The sequence below is a fragment of the Tamandua tetradactyla genome, chromosome 21, assembly GCF_023851605.1.
Source record: "Tamandua tetradactyla isolate mTamTet1 chromosome 21, mTamTet1.pri, whole genome shotgun sequence".
NCBI classification, from domain to species: domain Eukaryota; kingdom Metazoa; phylum Chordata; class Mammalia; order Pilosa; family Myrmecophagidae; genus Tamandua; species Tamandua tetradactyla.
In genome coordinates this window covers 55,689,369-55,706,967 of record NC_135347.1, presented here as the reverse complement: position 1 = coordinate 55,706,967, position 17,599 = coordinate 55,689,369, and the positions used below count along the sequence as shown (strand labels likewise).

At 42.2% G+C, this 17,599-nt stretch overlaps 1 protein-coding gene across 4 annotated transcripts in view; it reads left to right on the top strand.

The window, feature by feature from the left end:
* The window catches only part of IQGAP2 (IQ motif containing GTPase activating protein 2), a 312,092-nt gene that overhangs the window by 165,278 nt on the left and 129,215 nt on the right, over nt 1–17,599 (top strand). For all 4 annotated transcript variants that reach the window (XM_077139395.1, XM_077139392.1, XM_077139393.1 and 1 more), the window contains 2 exons: nt 7,524–7,601; nt 13,593–13,669. In XM_077139395.1, coding sequence (XP_076995510.1) covers nt 7,524–7,601; nt 13,593–13,669 — 155 coding nt within the window. The remainder of the gene's footprint in view (nt 1–7,523; nt 7,602–13,592; nt 13,670–17,599) is intronic.

Here is a 17,599-nt window from a genome sequence, read left to right as displayed (position 1 = left end):
AATAAGATTTTCCACCTCTTATTATAAATACCTGTGGGGCCTAGAATGAATATCCCTGAGAGGCACAGATTATGAGAGACAAAAGTGTCCTGTTTCCCCCCACCCCCCACCACCGACCCTAGCAGACCTAGTGCACAGAAGGGTGCTAGGGGAAGGGGAGAGGAGGGCAGCAGAAGGGGGGCTGATGCCAGCTGTGGCGTGAGAGTCCCTCCGTGCTGCCGAGTTAAAAGGGAAAACACAGGACAATCAAAAACTATCCCTCTATTACTTCACTAGAGAAAAGTTTTTCCTAGTTTTCTTTCTTTTATTAAATCCCCGAAAACGATGGAAATTTTGAGTGATTTGATACGTAATCATACCATTTTATTTTAAGGCCTTTTAGCTTATTATGCAAAAATGAAAAGACACAAATATTAATGACTGAGATTTAACTTCCTGTACTTCTGTCATTCAGAACTAAAGCCTCCCGTGGTCCTTTCCCAGGAGCATGAAATCACTGACAGCAGCAAAGATCTTTGTTGCACCGAGCCCAAGGGAGCACTCCCTAACCCAGGCCCGGCCCCTCGATGTGGCATCTGGAAATCATGCGCTCAGTCCACCTGGGCTGCAGGGCTGGTCCGACTGCGGCCGTGAGCTGTGGCTGCCTGGTAGGCTGAGAGGCCGAGGCTCCCGGACCCAGCCGTGCCCTGAGCTCCGCAGGCCTCCGTTTTGCCACTGATGGTTTTTCTTTTAATTGCCATTTAACAGGTGTCTGTGAAGGGCCTAGTGTATTTAAACTTGTACTATATATTATGAAATCTGTAGAGGCAATTAAAAGGATGCGTTAAAAACAGTACAGATTAAAAGTACACAGAAAACTCAGAAATGGACAGCACAATACTACCTAACTGTAATACAATTATGTTAAAACACTGAATGAAGCTGCATGTGAGAATGATAGAGGGAGGAGGGCTGGGAACATAAATGAAATCAGAAAGAAAGATAGATGGTAAAGATCGAGATGGTATAATCTAGGAATGCCTAGAGTGTATAATAATAGTGAAATGTACAATGTACAAATTTTAAAAATGTTTTTGCATGAGGAAGAACAAAGGAATGTCATTATTGCAGGGTGCTGAAAATAGATGATAATTAATACTTTAAAATGTCACCTTATGTGTGAGACTAAAGCAAAAAATGTTTATTTGTTACAAAATTTAGATTTTGACTAGAGCATTTCCTAATATAACTCATGTAGATAGTTTGATTGAATGTCATAAGTACTTGGAATCTCAGGTAGGACATGAGATTTTGTTGGTTTGTCCAGAGTGATGCCCCGATGAATCCCAGAATGATTTGATCAGTGACTGGAAAAGTATTTGCAAGCCCCCTTTGGGGAATGGTGAGAGTGGGGAGAAATTCAACTTCCCCAAGTTGAATTCTTGATATTTTCACAAGCAGTGTGGACAACCAAAGCTGCAGGCTGAGCCCCCAGTCTTGGGGTTTGTTCATATGAAACTTAACCCTGCAAAGAATAGGTCAGGTCTACTTAAAATTTAGGCCTAGTAGTCACCCCCAAGAGAACCTCTTTTGTTGCTCAAATGTGGTCTGTCTCTCCAGCCAACACAACGAGCAGTCTCACCACCCTCCCCCTCTCTGCGTGGGACATGACTCCCAGGGGTGTGGACCTTCCTGGCAACGCGGGACAAAGATCCTGGAATGAGCTGAGACTCAGCATCAAGGGACTGAGAAAAACCCTAGAATGAGCTGAGAATTAACATCAAGGGATTGAGAGAACCTTCTCGACCAAAAGGGGGAAGAGGGAAATGAGACAAAGTGTCAATGGCTGAGAGATTCCAAACAGAGTCGAGAGGTTATCTTGCAGGTTATTCTTATGCATTAAGTAGATACCACCTTGTTGTTCAAGATGTAGTGGAGAGGCTGGAGGGAATTGCCTGAAAATGTAGTGCTGTGTTCCAGTAGCCATGTTTCTTGATGATGATTGAACAATGATATAGCTTTTACAATGAGACTCTGTGAATGTGAAAACCTTATGTCCGATGCTCCTTTTAGCTACTCTATCAACAGAAGAGTAGAACATATGGAATAAAAATAAATAATAGAGGGAACAAATGTTAAAATAAATTCAGTTTGCAATAGTGGTAAATGAAAGCGAGGGGTAAGGGGTATGGTACGTATAGTTTTTTTTTTCCCCTATTATCATTTTATTTCTTTTTCTGTTGACTTTTTATTTCTTTTTCTAAATCGATGCAAATGTGCTAAGAAATGATGAATATGCAACTATGTGATGATATTAAGAATTACTGATTGTATATGTAGAATGGAATGATATTTAAATGTTTTGTTTGTTAATTTTTTTTAATTAATAAAAAAAGTTAAAAAAAAAGTACACAGAAAATAATATCCTGAATATAAATCTAAAGGTACACTAATATATATGCAAGACACAGAGGTCCATTTTTTGTATATATAGTAAGGAAAATATCAGTGTGTAATATAGTATTAGATAGTATGGCATTATTTTTTATGGATGAAAACTTAGAATATATTTTCAGTGAATGTCCTGTACATTTTTGAAAAATTACTAGAAAAAATAAAATGTCATGGAAATATTAAAAGCAAAGTTAAGTACACTTTAAAAAAACTTTCATAGGGGCATTTTTTCATTCTCTTATAATAATATTTTAAATCCAAAGCTGAGATAATTTCTTTTTTTTTTTAACATGGGCAGGCATCAGGAATCGAACTGGGGTCTCCAGCATGGCAGGCGAGAATTGTACCACTGAGCCACTGTTGCACTGCCTGATTTCATTTTAATAATATGATTTTTAAAGCTCTTTCTTTTATTTATATACTTTTCCTGTTTGAAACATTTTATTTTAAAAGTAGCTTTTTCATTCTAATTTTAAACATTCTCCTGAACTGTCATAAAACTTTTATCTCATGCTTCTTGTGTAAGAAATCCAACCTTATTTTTGCTAACATAATCTTCATAAACTAAAACATTTTTTTCAGCCGCTGATGGTTTTGACAGTGACGGTTTTCTGCTGCCCACCTGCTTTGCTGGCCGGCTTATGTACAGCTGTGGTTCCCCTTTATTTTGGGGGCTGGAAGTTTGTCCTGGGTATTAGAGTAAAACCTTCCAATTGTGACCGTTCCTTCCCCAGCCATCTTCCCTGCCCGCTGTCTCCCAGTCTGAGGGATGGGTCCTGTGAGCTGTGGCACCTGCCACGGCCACTCCTGGGTGTGCCCTGGTGTACGGTAGGGACTGCCCCATCCCTCTCGCTGCCATAGCTGCAGCGAGGGGACCAGGGCTGGCGCACAGCAGGCAGGCAGCAGATAGCTGCTGGGTGAAGGAATGAATGACAGTTGTTCCAAGGGCTCCATTTCCTTTCTTGTCTTCTGTGCTTTATTTAATATGTACTCAGGGCGTTTAGTCTGACAGTATTTCTCTAAGTGAGATGCATGTGCCTCCTGCAGAGCCACCTGATGGGTGATGGGCATCTGGGTTCCCCTCCAGACTTCTGAGACAGACAGTCTCTTGGCCTGCAACCCAGGAAGCTGCTCCGTTAATAATCACCCCTGGTTATTCTTATGTACCCCTAAGGTTTGAGAATTACTGCCCCAACAGGGAGATAAACAATAATATAATGCATTTTAATGACGTTATAGAGAAAAGATAAAAGTCTACTATGGTAGAAATACAGATGGGGTGAAATTCATTCCTTCATATACCAGCCACACACCAGGCACTATTGTAGACACAAAAGGCAGAGGGGAGAGAAAGGAGGCATGGTCCTGATTTCATGAGCTTATACTTGGAGAGAAAGAACGGAAGTAAATGTACAGTTATGAATTGTGGTGAGTATAGGAAGGAAGGAAACAGTAAAGCCAGTGTTATGGCAGACAGCAGGGGCAGGAGGTGGGCTTCCCTCGGCAGGCCGGGGTGTGGGAGAGGGGAGAGCAGCCCAGAAGAGGGACTCATTTGTGATAGGCCCAGGGAAGAAAATAGCTCGGCCAGGTTGAGGAGTGAAAGGCCGCCGAGAGGGACAGCGGTGAGAAGTGAGGCGGGGGGGGGAATAGCGGTGAGACCCCTTCAGTCATGTGTCGAATGGAGATGCGTGACCTCATCCCACGTGCAGGAGCCGGTAACAACCTAAGCAGGGAGGTGTCCGGACACAGTGTGGTGTGTTTGCGCCTTAGGAAAGTCAGTCTGCTGCTGGTGGAGAATAAATTGGAGGGAGGATAAGGGTGGAGTCCAGGTGACAACAGCTTGCCTTAGGGTGGTGGCCTGCGTAGACAAGAAGTGAGTGGTTTCAAGGGGGAAGATGGAGGGTGAACCCTGGAAAAAGAGTGGAACTGGTGCAGGGCTGGGTGAATCAGCCAAGGAAGGACAAGGACAGAGTCCATCTGAAAGCTGGGAAGGATGGTGTAGAGACCAGGAAAGTTTCCATGGTGGAGGCTTGAATGATGAGTGGTCTACAGCAGGCTAGGCCGGGCAAGGACAAAAGAGGGGGAGGGAAGGGCATTCCTTGGAGAGGCTCAACCTGACAAGGCTCAGAGACAAAAGCTAGTATCGCTCCTGGACAGAGCCTTGAGTCTCCCATAGGAAGGCATATACATGGAGGTTGGGGTGTGAGCTGTAGACTCATGGCACCTGGCTTCAGAGTCCAGCTTCTCCGGTAACTTGGCCTCTCTGAACCTCTGTTTCCTCCTTTAAAACTATTGGCACCTACCTTCCTAGAGATGTGAGGAGGTGCTGGGACCGTCCATGCAAGGCACTCAGCTCCATGCCTGAGAGATGTGAGCTCCAGGCACGGCAGAGGCTCCACAAGCAGTAGGATAGACAGGATGTTTACACCGGGAGTCCGGAGCCTCCAGGCTAGGCTCTGCGCTGGCACGTTTGGTCATCTCAAGCAAGTGACTGAAATACCCAGGCCTCCAGTTTCCTCGTCCATAAAATCAGCAAATTCGAACAACCAGTCTCTCATCTTCCTCATAGCTCTAAAATGCTTTGATTCTAATATGTCGGAGACTGCACATCATTCCTCATATTGTGCTTTAAACAAGCCTATCCCTGTTTGTAGGCATCGCAGTAGCTAAGCTTTGGAAAATCAGCATATGCTTTCTAACCCATCATTGGCTCAGGAGGCTCAGGAGGACGATAAATGTGCCTTCTAATGTTAATAAGTAGGACTGATGAAAGAAAAAATAAGCTAGCTAAGAATCACTCTGATGGACTAAGATTGTTTTGAGCCTGTTTATGAGATTATTGTTCTAATTGGAACTAAGCCAGTGGATTGAAGGTGTTACTGTTGTAATTTAGTAGTTGAAGTTTCCTGCTTTAATGTGCAAACATGGTCATTGGAGTCTGGAGTTAACATCTCATTTGGAACTGATGAGAGATTTGAAATCTATTATTTCATTTGCTTTCGAAAGATGATCAAGATAACTACCCTTTCCTTCAGTGCCCTTTGAATAAGCATTAAATCTCCTTCCGACATTAGAGGTGAAGGAAGATTTCAAGCCCAGCTTTGTAGCATTATAATAGCTACCTAACATTTACTGTGTCCTTGTGTGCGCTTTGCAGCCAAGTGCCTCACACCTACTGTCACTTAATCTCCACAGCTAGGAATGCACTGCGTTCCCACTTTATGGCTGAGGAACTGAGGGTCAGGGAGATTTCGTAGCTTTCCTAAGATTGCTTAGCTATTAAGACCACTAAGTACATGAGGGGTCTTTGTTATATGATCTGGGGTTGTGGACACCTGCCAGCCAAAGACCCCCCAAGAGGACCCACTTGTGGTCAAACAAAATTAGGTTTCTTTAACTTCAGACTCTTAAATTCATGCCAGAAGGGCTATAAAAAGAGAGGGACTTTGCAGAGATTTGGGTTTGGGCTGGTTGATTTTAAGAAAAATAGGGAAGCCAGGAAGGACCAGTTTTCCTTTTGGATGCTGTCAGGGAGCCATCAATTTGGTGACCGTTTGGTGATTTTTATCTAGCTGAAAACACCGTGGGGAGGACTGAATCGGGGCTAGACTGTCATTAGTAAGGAGACCGGAGCCCTCACGTTGGTTGGAAGAGGACGTGTTCAGGTATTCTGTGCTGTGGAAGGTCCTCATCTCCGACTCAGCTCAGTGGGGCCATAGAGCGCCTTGTTTCTGTCCTGCTCCCCTGTGGCCACGCCGCGGCCGGTCTGAGCAGCGCGTCCTCCTCGGAAGCTGCGTGCAGTGGGCTCCGGGCGCTGCAGCTGGGCGGTCAGCTTCTAGCTGTCAGGTCCCCTCCCTTCCTCCTCCTCCCTCTCTCTCTCTCTTTTCTTCCTTCCACTTATTTCCTAGGAACTTCCTGAAGAATAATCACATCCATCACCATCCTGTATTTTTCACAATGGAATGTCAGCATAGGGAGGGTTTTCAGATTCAGAGAGACACTCTTTAATCCTTTTCAGCCACGTCACAGCTGCTTGACTTGAGGCAAACCCTAAGTTTCTTAAGTTTCTGCATCTCTTTAAATGAGTGATAGTTACATTGTAGGAGGTTTTTAAAATTAGAGATAATGTACACAACGTGCTTGACATACAGTCCTGTCTCAAATTCTAACCACTGTTAAAAAGACATGTGTGTCAAATGTTAATTTGTTTATACTTTAATTACTGACATCAATGAAACGGCTTTTTATTAAATAAGCTATTAGATTGCAGGAGGTGAGAGAAGTTGGGCAGAGCCAGACCTGCTGCGTGTTTTATCTACCATGAGTGCTGGTTATATGATGAAATTTTGCTGTCATTTCTTTTTTTGTACTTTTATTAAAAATGAAATAGATAACATTGTGCCATATATAAAATGAAATAAAATGTGAGATCCTTTGGTCTTCACTGATACAACTTCATGAGATGCAGGCAAGGATACTATATCTATAGCTTGTACCCAAAAATGACTGCCCAATTAAGACTGTAAATATGGAATGGAGGCTGTGGAAAGATTGCTTTTACTGAATAGGTAGGAAAGGTCCTCTAGAACATTCCCGCTGAAGATTTACTTCCAGCTGTCAGGTCTCCCCTTCCCTTTTCTCCATTTCATCTTTATGCTTCTTTCCATGTTCCATTGGTACTATAGCAATCATTACATTCATGATCAGAAAAATCACAGGCATTTTGTCCTTTAAAAATCTGTTTTTCTTTCCCTGAAGTTGCTAGGCTTCTCAGCCACAGGTTGCCAAAGTCTTAATGCCTGTGCATGACCATACCCAAGGCATATGCTTGACATTAAGTAGTGCTGTTTGAGGGTTACCTCAGCAGCGTGGATTGAGGAGTCTGGCATGTCCATCACAGATGGCCACGGGCATTGCTGAGATACAGTCTGGTGTCGTTCGCTTCGTCTGTAGTTGTTTGATGTGAGCATTGATAACTATTCCAGGAGGCGAACGATCGAAAAGGAGTCTGCTAATAAGAAAAGCCTTTACAAATGACTCAACTTTTATGTAATACTTTCTTTCCTTTTTTCCCCTTATCCTTCCATTAGAAGTCTGGCCTTCATTTTCGACACACAGATAATACCGTCCAGTGGTTAAGGGCGATGGAGTCCATTGGTCTACCCAAGGTAAGCCTGGCTGTGCCGGGGCCTGAACAGGGAAACCTAAAGGGATGGTGTGCAGACACCACGTAATGAGAAATGACCTGGCAGACTTTTCTTATTGCCCCAAGGGCGATAATGCGAGAACTGGTAAAAATATGAAGAGGTGTACACGATGCCATCAATGGCAAGGACTCAGAATGAAGTTTATGCCCTGATTGAGGGCAGCCAGTGTGTATAAATTAAACACGTTCAGAACAAGCGTTAGCTGATAAATAGTTGATTTAAAAGAACCAACGCCCTTTTTAATGTTGTCACTTATACTTAAAAGTTTCCATCTAGGTCTCATTGTATCACTGTAAATTATTATGTTTATTTCTATAAAGCATTATTAATCATAGCATCACCTTAGATTTTAAAGCCTACAATTTTTTTTTTTAGCTGTTACCCCCGAAATAGATTTCCCAGTACTTTGGTTTAAAAGTTCACTCAGCAAATATTCAGAGCTTGTAAAGTTCTAAGAGTCAGTATCCCTAAGCCTGGGAGAGAAATAGACAAGTGGGAGAAGTGAGGAGAAAAATAATCACCTTTGGTAAAAATTGCAAAGCTGTTTTTTTAAAGCTTTTTATTTTGAAATAATTACATTTGCAAAAATAGCGTGTGGAGTCTCGTGTACACTTTATTCAGCATCCTCCAGTGGTGACATCTTGTATAACTGCCGTACAATATTAACTTTGATAAATCACTGTTAACTAGACTACAGACCTTATTCACATCACAGATTCTTACACTCCACCCTCTGGACCCCAAAAAGACATTTCTTTTTCATATGCAAAATGCATTCAATCCAGCACAATATCACAAAAGCTTTCAATCATTTCATAAACAATATTAAGTAGAAAGTCTCATCAAGATGAGTTATGGGTATGGTCTGTCCTAAGACAAACTTCTCCTCCAGCTGAACAAGTTATCTGCTTCCAATGTACAAAGGAGGGACAGTCGCAGAGTGAATATTCCCATTTCCATAGGGAGAAATTGAAAGGAAAACAGGGGTCAGGGGTCCCAAACAGTTCCAAAAACCTGCTTCATTAGGTTTCCAGGTCTGAGTCATCCCCAGAGCTTGAGAGAGCAGCAGTCCCACTCTTTCCAAGGGCTTGTGCAGCAGCTCTGCTCTCTCCAAACACTGGGGTCAGAGCTCCAACATCTCCAAACATTGGGGGAGCACCGTGTTCTCCATTGCACCCTCTTTTGAGCATCAAGGCTGCACCTGGCCTCTCTGCCGTCACTGGGGCACAGGCTCACCCTTCTCTGTACACTGGGGCAGTGGCCAGGCTCTCCCCAATCCCCAGGGAATGCGCCCCACCCTCTCTGAGGCCCAGGGCAGGAGCACTGTTCCTGAACAACAGGACCACCAAGCTCCCCTAATTCTCCAGGCATCTGAGTGCTCTGGGGCCCCAAAACTGTTCCTGAACAACAGGGGGGAATGCCTTCCCTCTGCAAACTCTGGGACAGACTCACCCTTCCATGTGCATGGGTGGGTCCGCTCTCCTGGTCCAAGGTTTTTTGGCTCCAGACCTTAGCTTCCATGGTTCTGCCTTTGAAGTCATTTTTCCTCCTATCTGTCCCTTTTAGTGCAGACTGGCAGTGGTTCCATTTATGCAGATCCCATAACAAACCTGTCAGTTTCACATGCAGCACACAGGGCTCCCAACCTTCAGACAACAGGACTTTCCATAAATCCTTTCTGAATAACTCCATCTCCAAGCCTGACGTGCACTGAAATGGTTGACTTATTCTTCCATGTTTGGTTAAATCCTATATGGGACACTACCTTCTGGGACCTCACTTCCTGGGAGCCTGTAATTTTCCAAACCATCAATTTCTGGGGTTTTTGTACCCAAGAGTTTTGTGCTTAGCTTATCCCTTTGCTCTCGCATTTTGCTATAAGCTGCAAAGAGAAGTCAGGCTGCATTTCCACATTTAGTTTGGAAATTTTCTCAGCCTTTTCTGAGAAAAATTTTCACATTTTCCCTTTCACCTGACTCAATTTTACCAAATTCTTTGCCACTTTAAAACAAGGGTCACCTTTCTTCCAGTTTGCAACTACACATTCATCATTTCTAAGGCCTCATTGAGAGTCCCTTCAGCATCCGTATTTCTACAACAGTCTCTTCAGAGACGTCTAGGCCTTTCCTATCAGGCATCTCACAATTCTTCCATTTATAAAGCCATTCCAGCATTTTTGGTATTTGCATATTGCAGCACCCCACTCTTCTGTACCAGCATCTATTCTGGTCTGTGTTTCTAAAGCTGCCAGAATGCAGTATTCCAGAAATGGTTTGGCTTTTACAATGGGGATTTTTTAACTTACAATTTGCAGTTCTTTGGCCATGAAAATGTCCCAATTAAGGCATCAACAGGATGACACCTGGACTCTGAAGAAAGGCCGCCAGCATCTGGGACACCTCTGTCACTTGTGGAAGCACACGGCTGGCATTCTGTAGCTTTCAGCTTCTGATTCTAGTGTCTTTCTTTCTGGGTGTCTGTGGGGCCCCTCTTAGCTCCTCTGGGGCTTTCTTCTCTAATCTCTCTCTCCCTCTCCCTCTCCCTCTCCCTCTCCCTCTCCCTCTCCCTCTCCCTCTCCCTCTCCCTCTCCCTCTCCCTCTCCCTCTCCCTCTCTCCCTCTCCCTCTCCCTCTCCCTCTCCCTCTCCCTCTCCCTCTCCCTCTCCCTCTCCCTCTCCCTCTCCCTCTCCCTCTCCCTCTCCCTCTCCCTCTCCCTCTCCCTCTCCCTCTCCCTCTCCCTCTCCCTCTCCCTCTCCCTCTCCCTCTCCCTCTCCCTCTCCCTCTCCCTCTCCCTCTCCCTCTCCCTCTCCCTCTCCCTCTCCCTCTCCCTCTCCCTCTCCCTCTCCCTCTCCCTCTCCCTCTCCCTCTCCCTCTCCCTCTCCCTCTCCCTCTCCCTCTCCCTCTCCCTCTCCCTCTCCCTCTCCCTCTCCCTCTCCCTCTCCCTCTCCCTCTCCCTCTCCCTCTCCCTCTCCCTCTCCCTCTCCCTCTCCCTCTCCCTCTCCCTCTCCCTCTCCCTCTCCCTCTCCCTCTCCCTCTCCCTCTCCCTCTCCCTCTCCCTCTCCCTCTCCCTCTCTCTCCCTCCCTCTCTCTCTCTCTCCCTCCCTCTCTCTCTCTCTCTCTCTCTCCCTCTCCCTCCCTCTCCCTCTCCCTCTCTCTCTCTCTCTCTCTGGCCTTGCTTCCTCTCTGTACTTTATCCTCTTACAAGGGACTCCAGTAAAAAGGATTAAGTCTACCTTTAATTGGGTGGGTCACATCTCAATTGAAACAACCTAATAGGAAGATCCCACTCACACTAGGTCTGTACCTGCTGGAATGGGTTAAAAGAACATGATCTTTTTTGGGGTATGTAATGGCTTCAAGCCAGCACACATTCATTTGTGTGTGTGTGTGTGTGTGTGTGTTTCTCTGCAATTTTAACCCATGAATAAATTTGTGTAACCACTGCCATGATTGAGATCTAGAACTGTCCTTTGTACTATTTCTTTATATCACACTCCCCTTCCCTATTTCTTGGCAACCACTAATCTCTTCTCCATCTCAGTGGTTTTGTCATTCATGAATGTTATATAAATGGAATCATGTAGTGGATAACCTCTTGATTTTGACTTTTTCACTAAGCGTAATGCCTTTGAGACCATCCAGGTTTTTGCATGTATCAGTTGCTCATTCTCTTTTATTGTTGAGCAGAGTATAAAACAATTTTAAAGAAATTATTTATGAGAAGTCCAGCTTGAAGACAAAAGGCAGCCTACTGAGTTATTAAGACCCGTGTTGTTATTAAGCCAGGTTTGCAATTAAAAACACCCACCACCACAAAAACAAAGATCTCTTAATCTTTAAATGCCTGTTTTTAGTGTATCCATGCTCACGTTGGTTTTATCTCAGTCTCATTTTACCTCAAATTAGTTAGCTTGCATTTATTTTCTGCCGTTTTTAGCTAAACTACTTTCCTTTCTCCTGAAACACCCAGAACATCAAACACTGTTTCTTTCTTGGCACAATTTGTAAAACAATTCATATTTCTGTAGTGTGATTTAAGTACTAACTGGGGCTGGAGGGTAAATAGATTAATAAACAAAGAAATTCAAATAGGATATTATGTATGAGGTGACATCCTTCAGAGTAAGATAATTTTATTGTGTTTAATGGACTTGACTTAAACTTTTAAAACCTGCATGTGTCTTAGGAAAGACTATCCTGGTTTTGGGGTCAAACAAGGGGATCTATTTAGCAGATTCAATTTAAATGTTGATTTTTTTCATGAAGTCATTGATACATCACAATTCAGCTGTGCACTGAATTGGCTTTGACATTTTGTCAGCCATTAATTCGTTCATCAATCTTCAGTGTATCTCCTCTGTGTTCACCGTCATGCTAAGTGCGGGAAATACAGAGCTGAACAAAACATTCCAAACCGTAAGTCAGTCCCATGTCCTTGTCAGAGGCAGACACATTCATAACAATTTTCCAGGATACAAGGCTCTTGTTTAAAGAAAAGGGAGGGGAGACTTGGCCGCAATATGGCAAGATGTGAGTTGTAACTGTTCTCTGCTTGCATGGCAGATCCCTAAGCCTCATCACACTATTCTGAATCACGAATCTCTTCTCATTCCACTCTAACAGCAAACACATTAAGTAAAAAATTGGAAAGGACTTTGAAATTTCCTAAGCTAGAGACATTTCTTTAAATGCTTAGGAAATTTGTAGCTCAAGAAACGTTGCTTTTTTGTGTGGATTTTTTTCCTCCAAAAACACACAAAAGGTTTGTTTTTTTTCTTTTTCAGTTTCCAATAGAAAATTGCACTTGAATATCAAATATTACCATATGGTATATGACTTTTTCTTATTTTTTAATGTCAGATTTTATGAGCTATTGACTGAAAGCAAATAATGCCAATATGTTTATCTTAATCCTGGTGGCCTCAAACCTAGTTGCTCATTTTTGGGTTCTTAGAAATGGAGAACTGTGGTGCCCCTCTGTCAGATCTGTTTCATGTCAGACTTTTAGTTTCAAGCTTAAGAATAGCTTCGATGTGTATTAAAAGCCTTAATGTTCATACTTTAAATCTAGTAATTCCATGTTTAGATGCTTCCCAAATAAGTAATCAGGTGCTCAGAAAGTGCAGAGTTGTTCATTAGAGTGACTTATGATAGGAGAAAATTGGGGGCAGGGAAGGGGATGTGAAACAAATGTGAAACCATGGGAAACTGGTTAAATTGTGGTTCAAAAATAGGAAAGAGTCATATGCATCCATTAGAAATAATGTTCTTACAGAATATTGAAGAGGATGAAAAACAATATGTTCTATTAAAATCTTTATAATATGTGTAATTTGGTCTTCACAGGCGCACACCTATAAGCATAAACTATTAAAGACATATACAGACAAATAAAGGCTGGAAGTAAATATACCAAAATGCTAAGTGACCCATCATACCTTACATATTTTCCAGATTTTATTTGGTAAAGATATTATGACCGTAATCGGGGAAAAAAGGAATGAGTGTGCATGCATGTGCATGCATGTGCGTGCATGTGCACACACGCTTACAGAGCTGGCTAGCCAAGTTGGTATTGTTGAACAATGTAGTAAAGGAGGACACACATCTCAAGCCCACGGGACCTTTGGGTGGTCACAGGAGCAAAAGGAAGCCGGAGTCCCCCATTGGCTCACACCTGGTGTCTTGACACTGCCCCCCCAGTCCTGGGGAGCCAGCCCTCTGAGAATGGCAGACTGTCCCCCCTTCCCTCTCCCATGGAGCACCAGGAGGGGGCTGCCAGGCAGGGGGCCAGATGCAAGTGGGTGGAGCAAGATGAAGCCACAACTGCGAAATTCCTCTCCCTTTAATTAAATACATAAGGACTGGCAAGGACAATCAACATAGGATTGTTTAGGGGAGTTAAAATAATTGTGAAAAGCAAAACATAATAAACTCATTTCTTTGTTTTCCAGATATTTTACCCAGAAACAACAGATGTCTATGATCGGAAAAACATACCAAGAATGATATATTGCATTCATGCACTGAGGTGGGGAAAAAGTGCATCTAAAAGACTCTAAGAAGTAGATTTAAATGAAACTACCATTTTTACTTTACAATAGAGATGTCAAGTTACTTTAATCTGAAGAGTTTTTATTGGCTTGAGTTCTTTTGAATTTACAGTAATTGTCACATAAAAAGATCCTTGTGTATGAAAAATGGTTTTCTGATTTTTTAATCGAATTCAAAAATAGAAAACCAGAAAATGACTTTTGAGTATAATAAGGAGAGAATTCAAGTTGAAAAACTCTAGCAATCCAACAGTGATGGGCTACTGTCTTCTTGACTTGTTATCTAGTTTACAATATTGCTGAACCATATCAATTGAGCAGTTTTAATAGTTAACATTTTGGTATTGATATTAAAATCATTAATATGATTCAATTCTTATCCAATTAAGAAAACTTAACGTAAGGCTGGTTTCTTTTGACATCCTTATGTACGCTAAAGATAAAGAAGAAACGCAGATATTACTTTAGTCAAACCAAGAAATGGTCATTGTTCTAAAGCAGTTGTTAGATAACTTAATTTTTTATGATGTTGAAATTCTGCTAGCTCACAGGCTACTTTTTATCCTCTTGACCTGGAATAAACGTGAGTTTTTAGATGGTAACAGAGGATTCTGATAATCTAGTTTGTGGCTATTGAATTGTGTGCGCACAGGTAATGGTTAGAAGACTTCATGTTTGATTACATTTTAAATTACTTTTAGAACATCTGCCTTGTGTTTATATCACTAAAAGTCATTTTCCTGGCAGATTCCTCTGCCTAGAGGTTTATGTTAACTTCTTCCTGGCTCTTTCCTTCTCCGAAGGAAAAGGTTTCTATAATAATTCATCACGGTGCCGTTCTTCGAGAGAATTTGGGTTACATCATACAATTTTATTCCTTCCTTCAGTCAGTACTTAGGAGATTGCTTTGGCGAATAACAATTGCTAGAAATACAGACCCAATGTATTTGCCTTTGCTGTGGTTTATTTTTATTCTTATAAAATCCACTTCTGTGCCTGCCTCCTCACATATGATTTAGCGTTATCATTATGCCTGCAGGTTTCTAAAAGCTTCTTGTACAAAAGGGCTTATTCTTAAATGTGTTGCCCAGCATTCCTCATCAAATATTTTGCAAGAGCTTAGAATTATTGCTTAATATTATAGTTGGTCCTGTGTATGTGACCTGCTAAGCCAGCCACCGTTAGTTAACGTCGTGTTCACATCAATGCATCATAGAGCTAATCTCTGAATCTGTGGCATGTTCATGGGGTGTCTCATAAGTTTAAATTGATTTCCTGAAGTAGATGCCTGGGACAGCACGTTAAACAGTTTACAAAGAAATGGTGTACTGACATCCTTTCTGGTGAAGTCACTGTTCTTTTAAAGAAAGTATGTAAAACTGCTCTGAAGCTGACAAATGTGTTTGCCATAGTTTTTGTAATGGATGGGACAGCTTGGTAATCAAAGAAAAAGCAACTTACTTATTAATGCCAATTGCATGCACGTGTTGGTGTGATACTTTCTAGGATCATTTTGTTTTTTCTTGCTTACTCAGTTCTAAATCATGGATGTGTCCATTACTTTTACTCATCCTAGCATGGACTCCATTGGGTCATATCATTTCACCCTAAGTAGGCCCTTTAACTTTGAAAGCAATGTTTATTTACTAAGTAGAGTTCCCTGCAAGAATCACCTTCCCCTTTTCTCTTTTAAGTTTGCGTGACTGCCTCTCAGGATGGAGTTGGGACATGCCAAGTGTATCTGAAGTTTTCTCTATGAAAACTTTTCCCTGTTAGGGTTTGTACTGCATCATGTCACTCAGATGAGGCTGGAATACTGATCTGTTGGGCAAGACCCATTGGGAAGCTGGGAGGCAGAATCCTTTAATAAGTCTCAGGGTTTGACCTGGTGCATGGTTAGAAGTGATGTTGAAAGTGAACAAACCTGTTTTTAGCCATTCTATCCTGGCTGCAAATCCAGCAACGTTGCTGGTGTAGAAAGATGTCGTTAGCTAGTAGGAATTAGTTCAGATGACCTGATGATAGCCCAGAAACCAGGAGGGAAGGTCCCCAGGTAGTTAAGCTTCCCAGGAGCCTTTGTCCTCTCGCCCAGCCTGTGCTCCTGCCGTAACCTGTGGAATTAGCTACTGACCCTGCCCTCTTGCTGCCAACTCGACTTCTGTGCCTCGTCTTCCCGCCTTGGACTTTTAACTACCTGAGTAAGACCCCCGGGGTTCCTGCTCTTGCTTCCTGTTTGTGTCTGCTGTTCTGTCTTCACTACCTGCCTCTTACCTTTTCACTTTGTTTCTGACCCTAGTCTCATTGCCCGAGTCTCCCTTTGTCAGTTTAGCTTGATGTTCTCAGGCCCAACTCCAATTCATGTCGCCACAGCAGCCCCCGATGAAATTCTCAACTTTGCCTAACGGATGCAGATTTCTTCACTTTTGTGTTGAGTGACCTCATTCTTGTCTCAAAAAAAATATTTATCTTTTTCTTATTAAACAAAATGTGATTTATGTTCATTGTGGGGAAAAAATGGAAAATTAAGAATGTCAGAAGAAAAGTAAAGAACCCACTATCTCAGCACTCAGTGAAAATCGCTGTTACTATTTTGGTGTCTTTGGACTCAATATGGGTAAAAAGGCATATTTTCTTTCTGTGGCTTCGTTTGGAATGTTATGAATCCTGCACAATGAAAAGAAGCCAGTTCGAGAAGCGAGAGCCTTGCTAACTAGTTACTACTACAGATTTTGGTTTTTTTGCGTGTGTATGTGTTTTTGTCTGTGTTTTGAATGTCGGGAGGCCTTTTATGCATGGAAAAGAATACTTTTTATACTTTATTGCTCAATTTATTAAACATTTATATTAAGCAATATTAAAGCAATTCTTAAATATTAAGACATTAGTTATGACTTACCTTAAATAATTTAAGCAAATGTAATAGAATTAACTTTTGAATGTTTCATATACCTAAAAAAACAGATGGAAGGTTGAAGCACATAATTACAAACTTACTTAAACCTATTCTGAAAGGGCAACACTATAGGTTTCACTCATTTCTTTGTAATTTGTCCACTAATTTTGGTTATAACATTGTTTTGATACCTTCCAGAGTTCACATGTTCTTGTCACTTCCAGAAGCTTCTGACCTGCCTTGGTTAGAGATCTGGTTTCTGATCAGTCAGAACACATGTGCCAGTTTGGTTTCTTCTCCCAAGGAAGTCCACACCCCAGCCCCGGCGTCTGGCTGAGCTTCCTTTTTAGGGTTGAGTTTTACTTGTTAAATCGTTCAGACCTCTAGTATTATCATTTCGGTATGTGTGTGGTAGCATGGGGTGAGGGCATGGTCGTGGAGTTAAATCCGGGTCTCCTGCATGGGAGGCGAGCATTCTGCCACCGAACCACCCCTGTGCCCTAGACCTCTATTATTTTTAAGTGCATGACTTTCATGTAGGTTTTGCTTTATAATCTGGTCCAGGCACCTCATCACCCTGAAATGATTTACTTCCTAAGTCTTGCTTGGCCAGTGCTACATAACCTATTGTCCTGTCATAATGATGTATTGGCCTGATCTGTTAGCATTATTAAAAGCTTATGTGTAAAGAAAAAAGAAAAGCTTATATGTGCCTTTTAAAATATTTTCATGAAGTTGGTTGGGCTTTCTAGAGGTTTCCATCTCTTACGAGTCATGGGATGGTCTCTTTGGTTATTGGGTATGGCCTTCAGCGCTGGACCCTCTGTCCACCTGGCTATTTTTGTGTCCATCTGTGATCCTCAGTCTTTTCTTGGGACAATTCCTTTGTTTCCTGAAACTGTTTGACTTATTCAGAGATGTGGTCTCTGTTCTCTCCAATAGTGTATGTACAGGTAGAAACAAATATATATCTATATTCTGTAAACAGATATAGAAGAAATAAAGAACTTATATT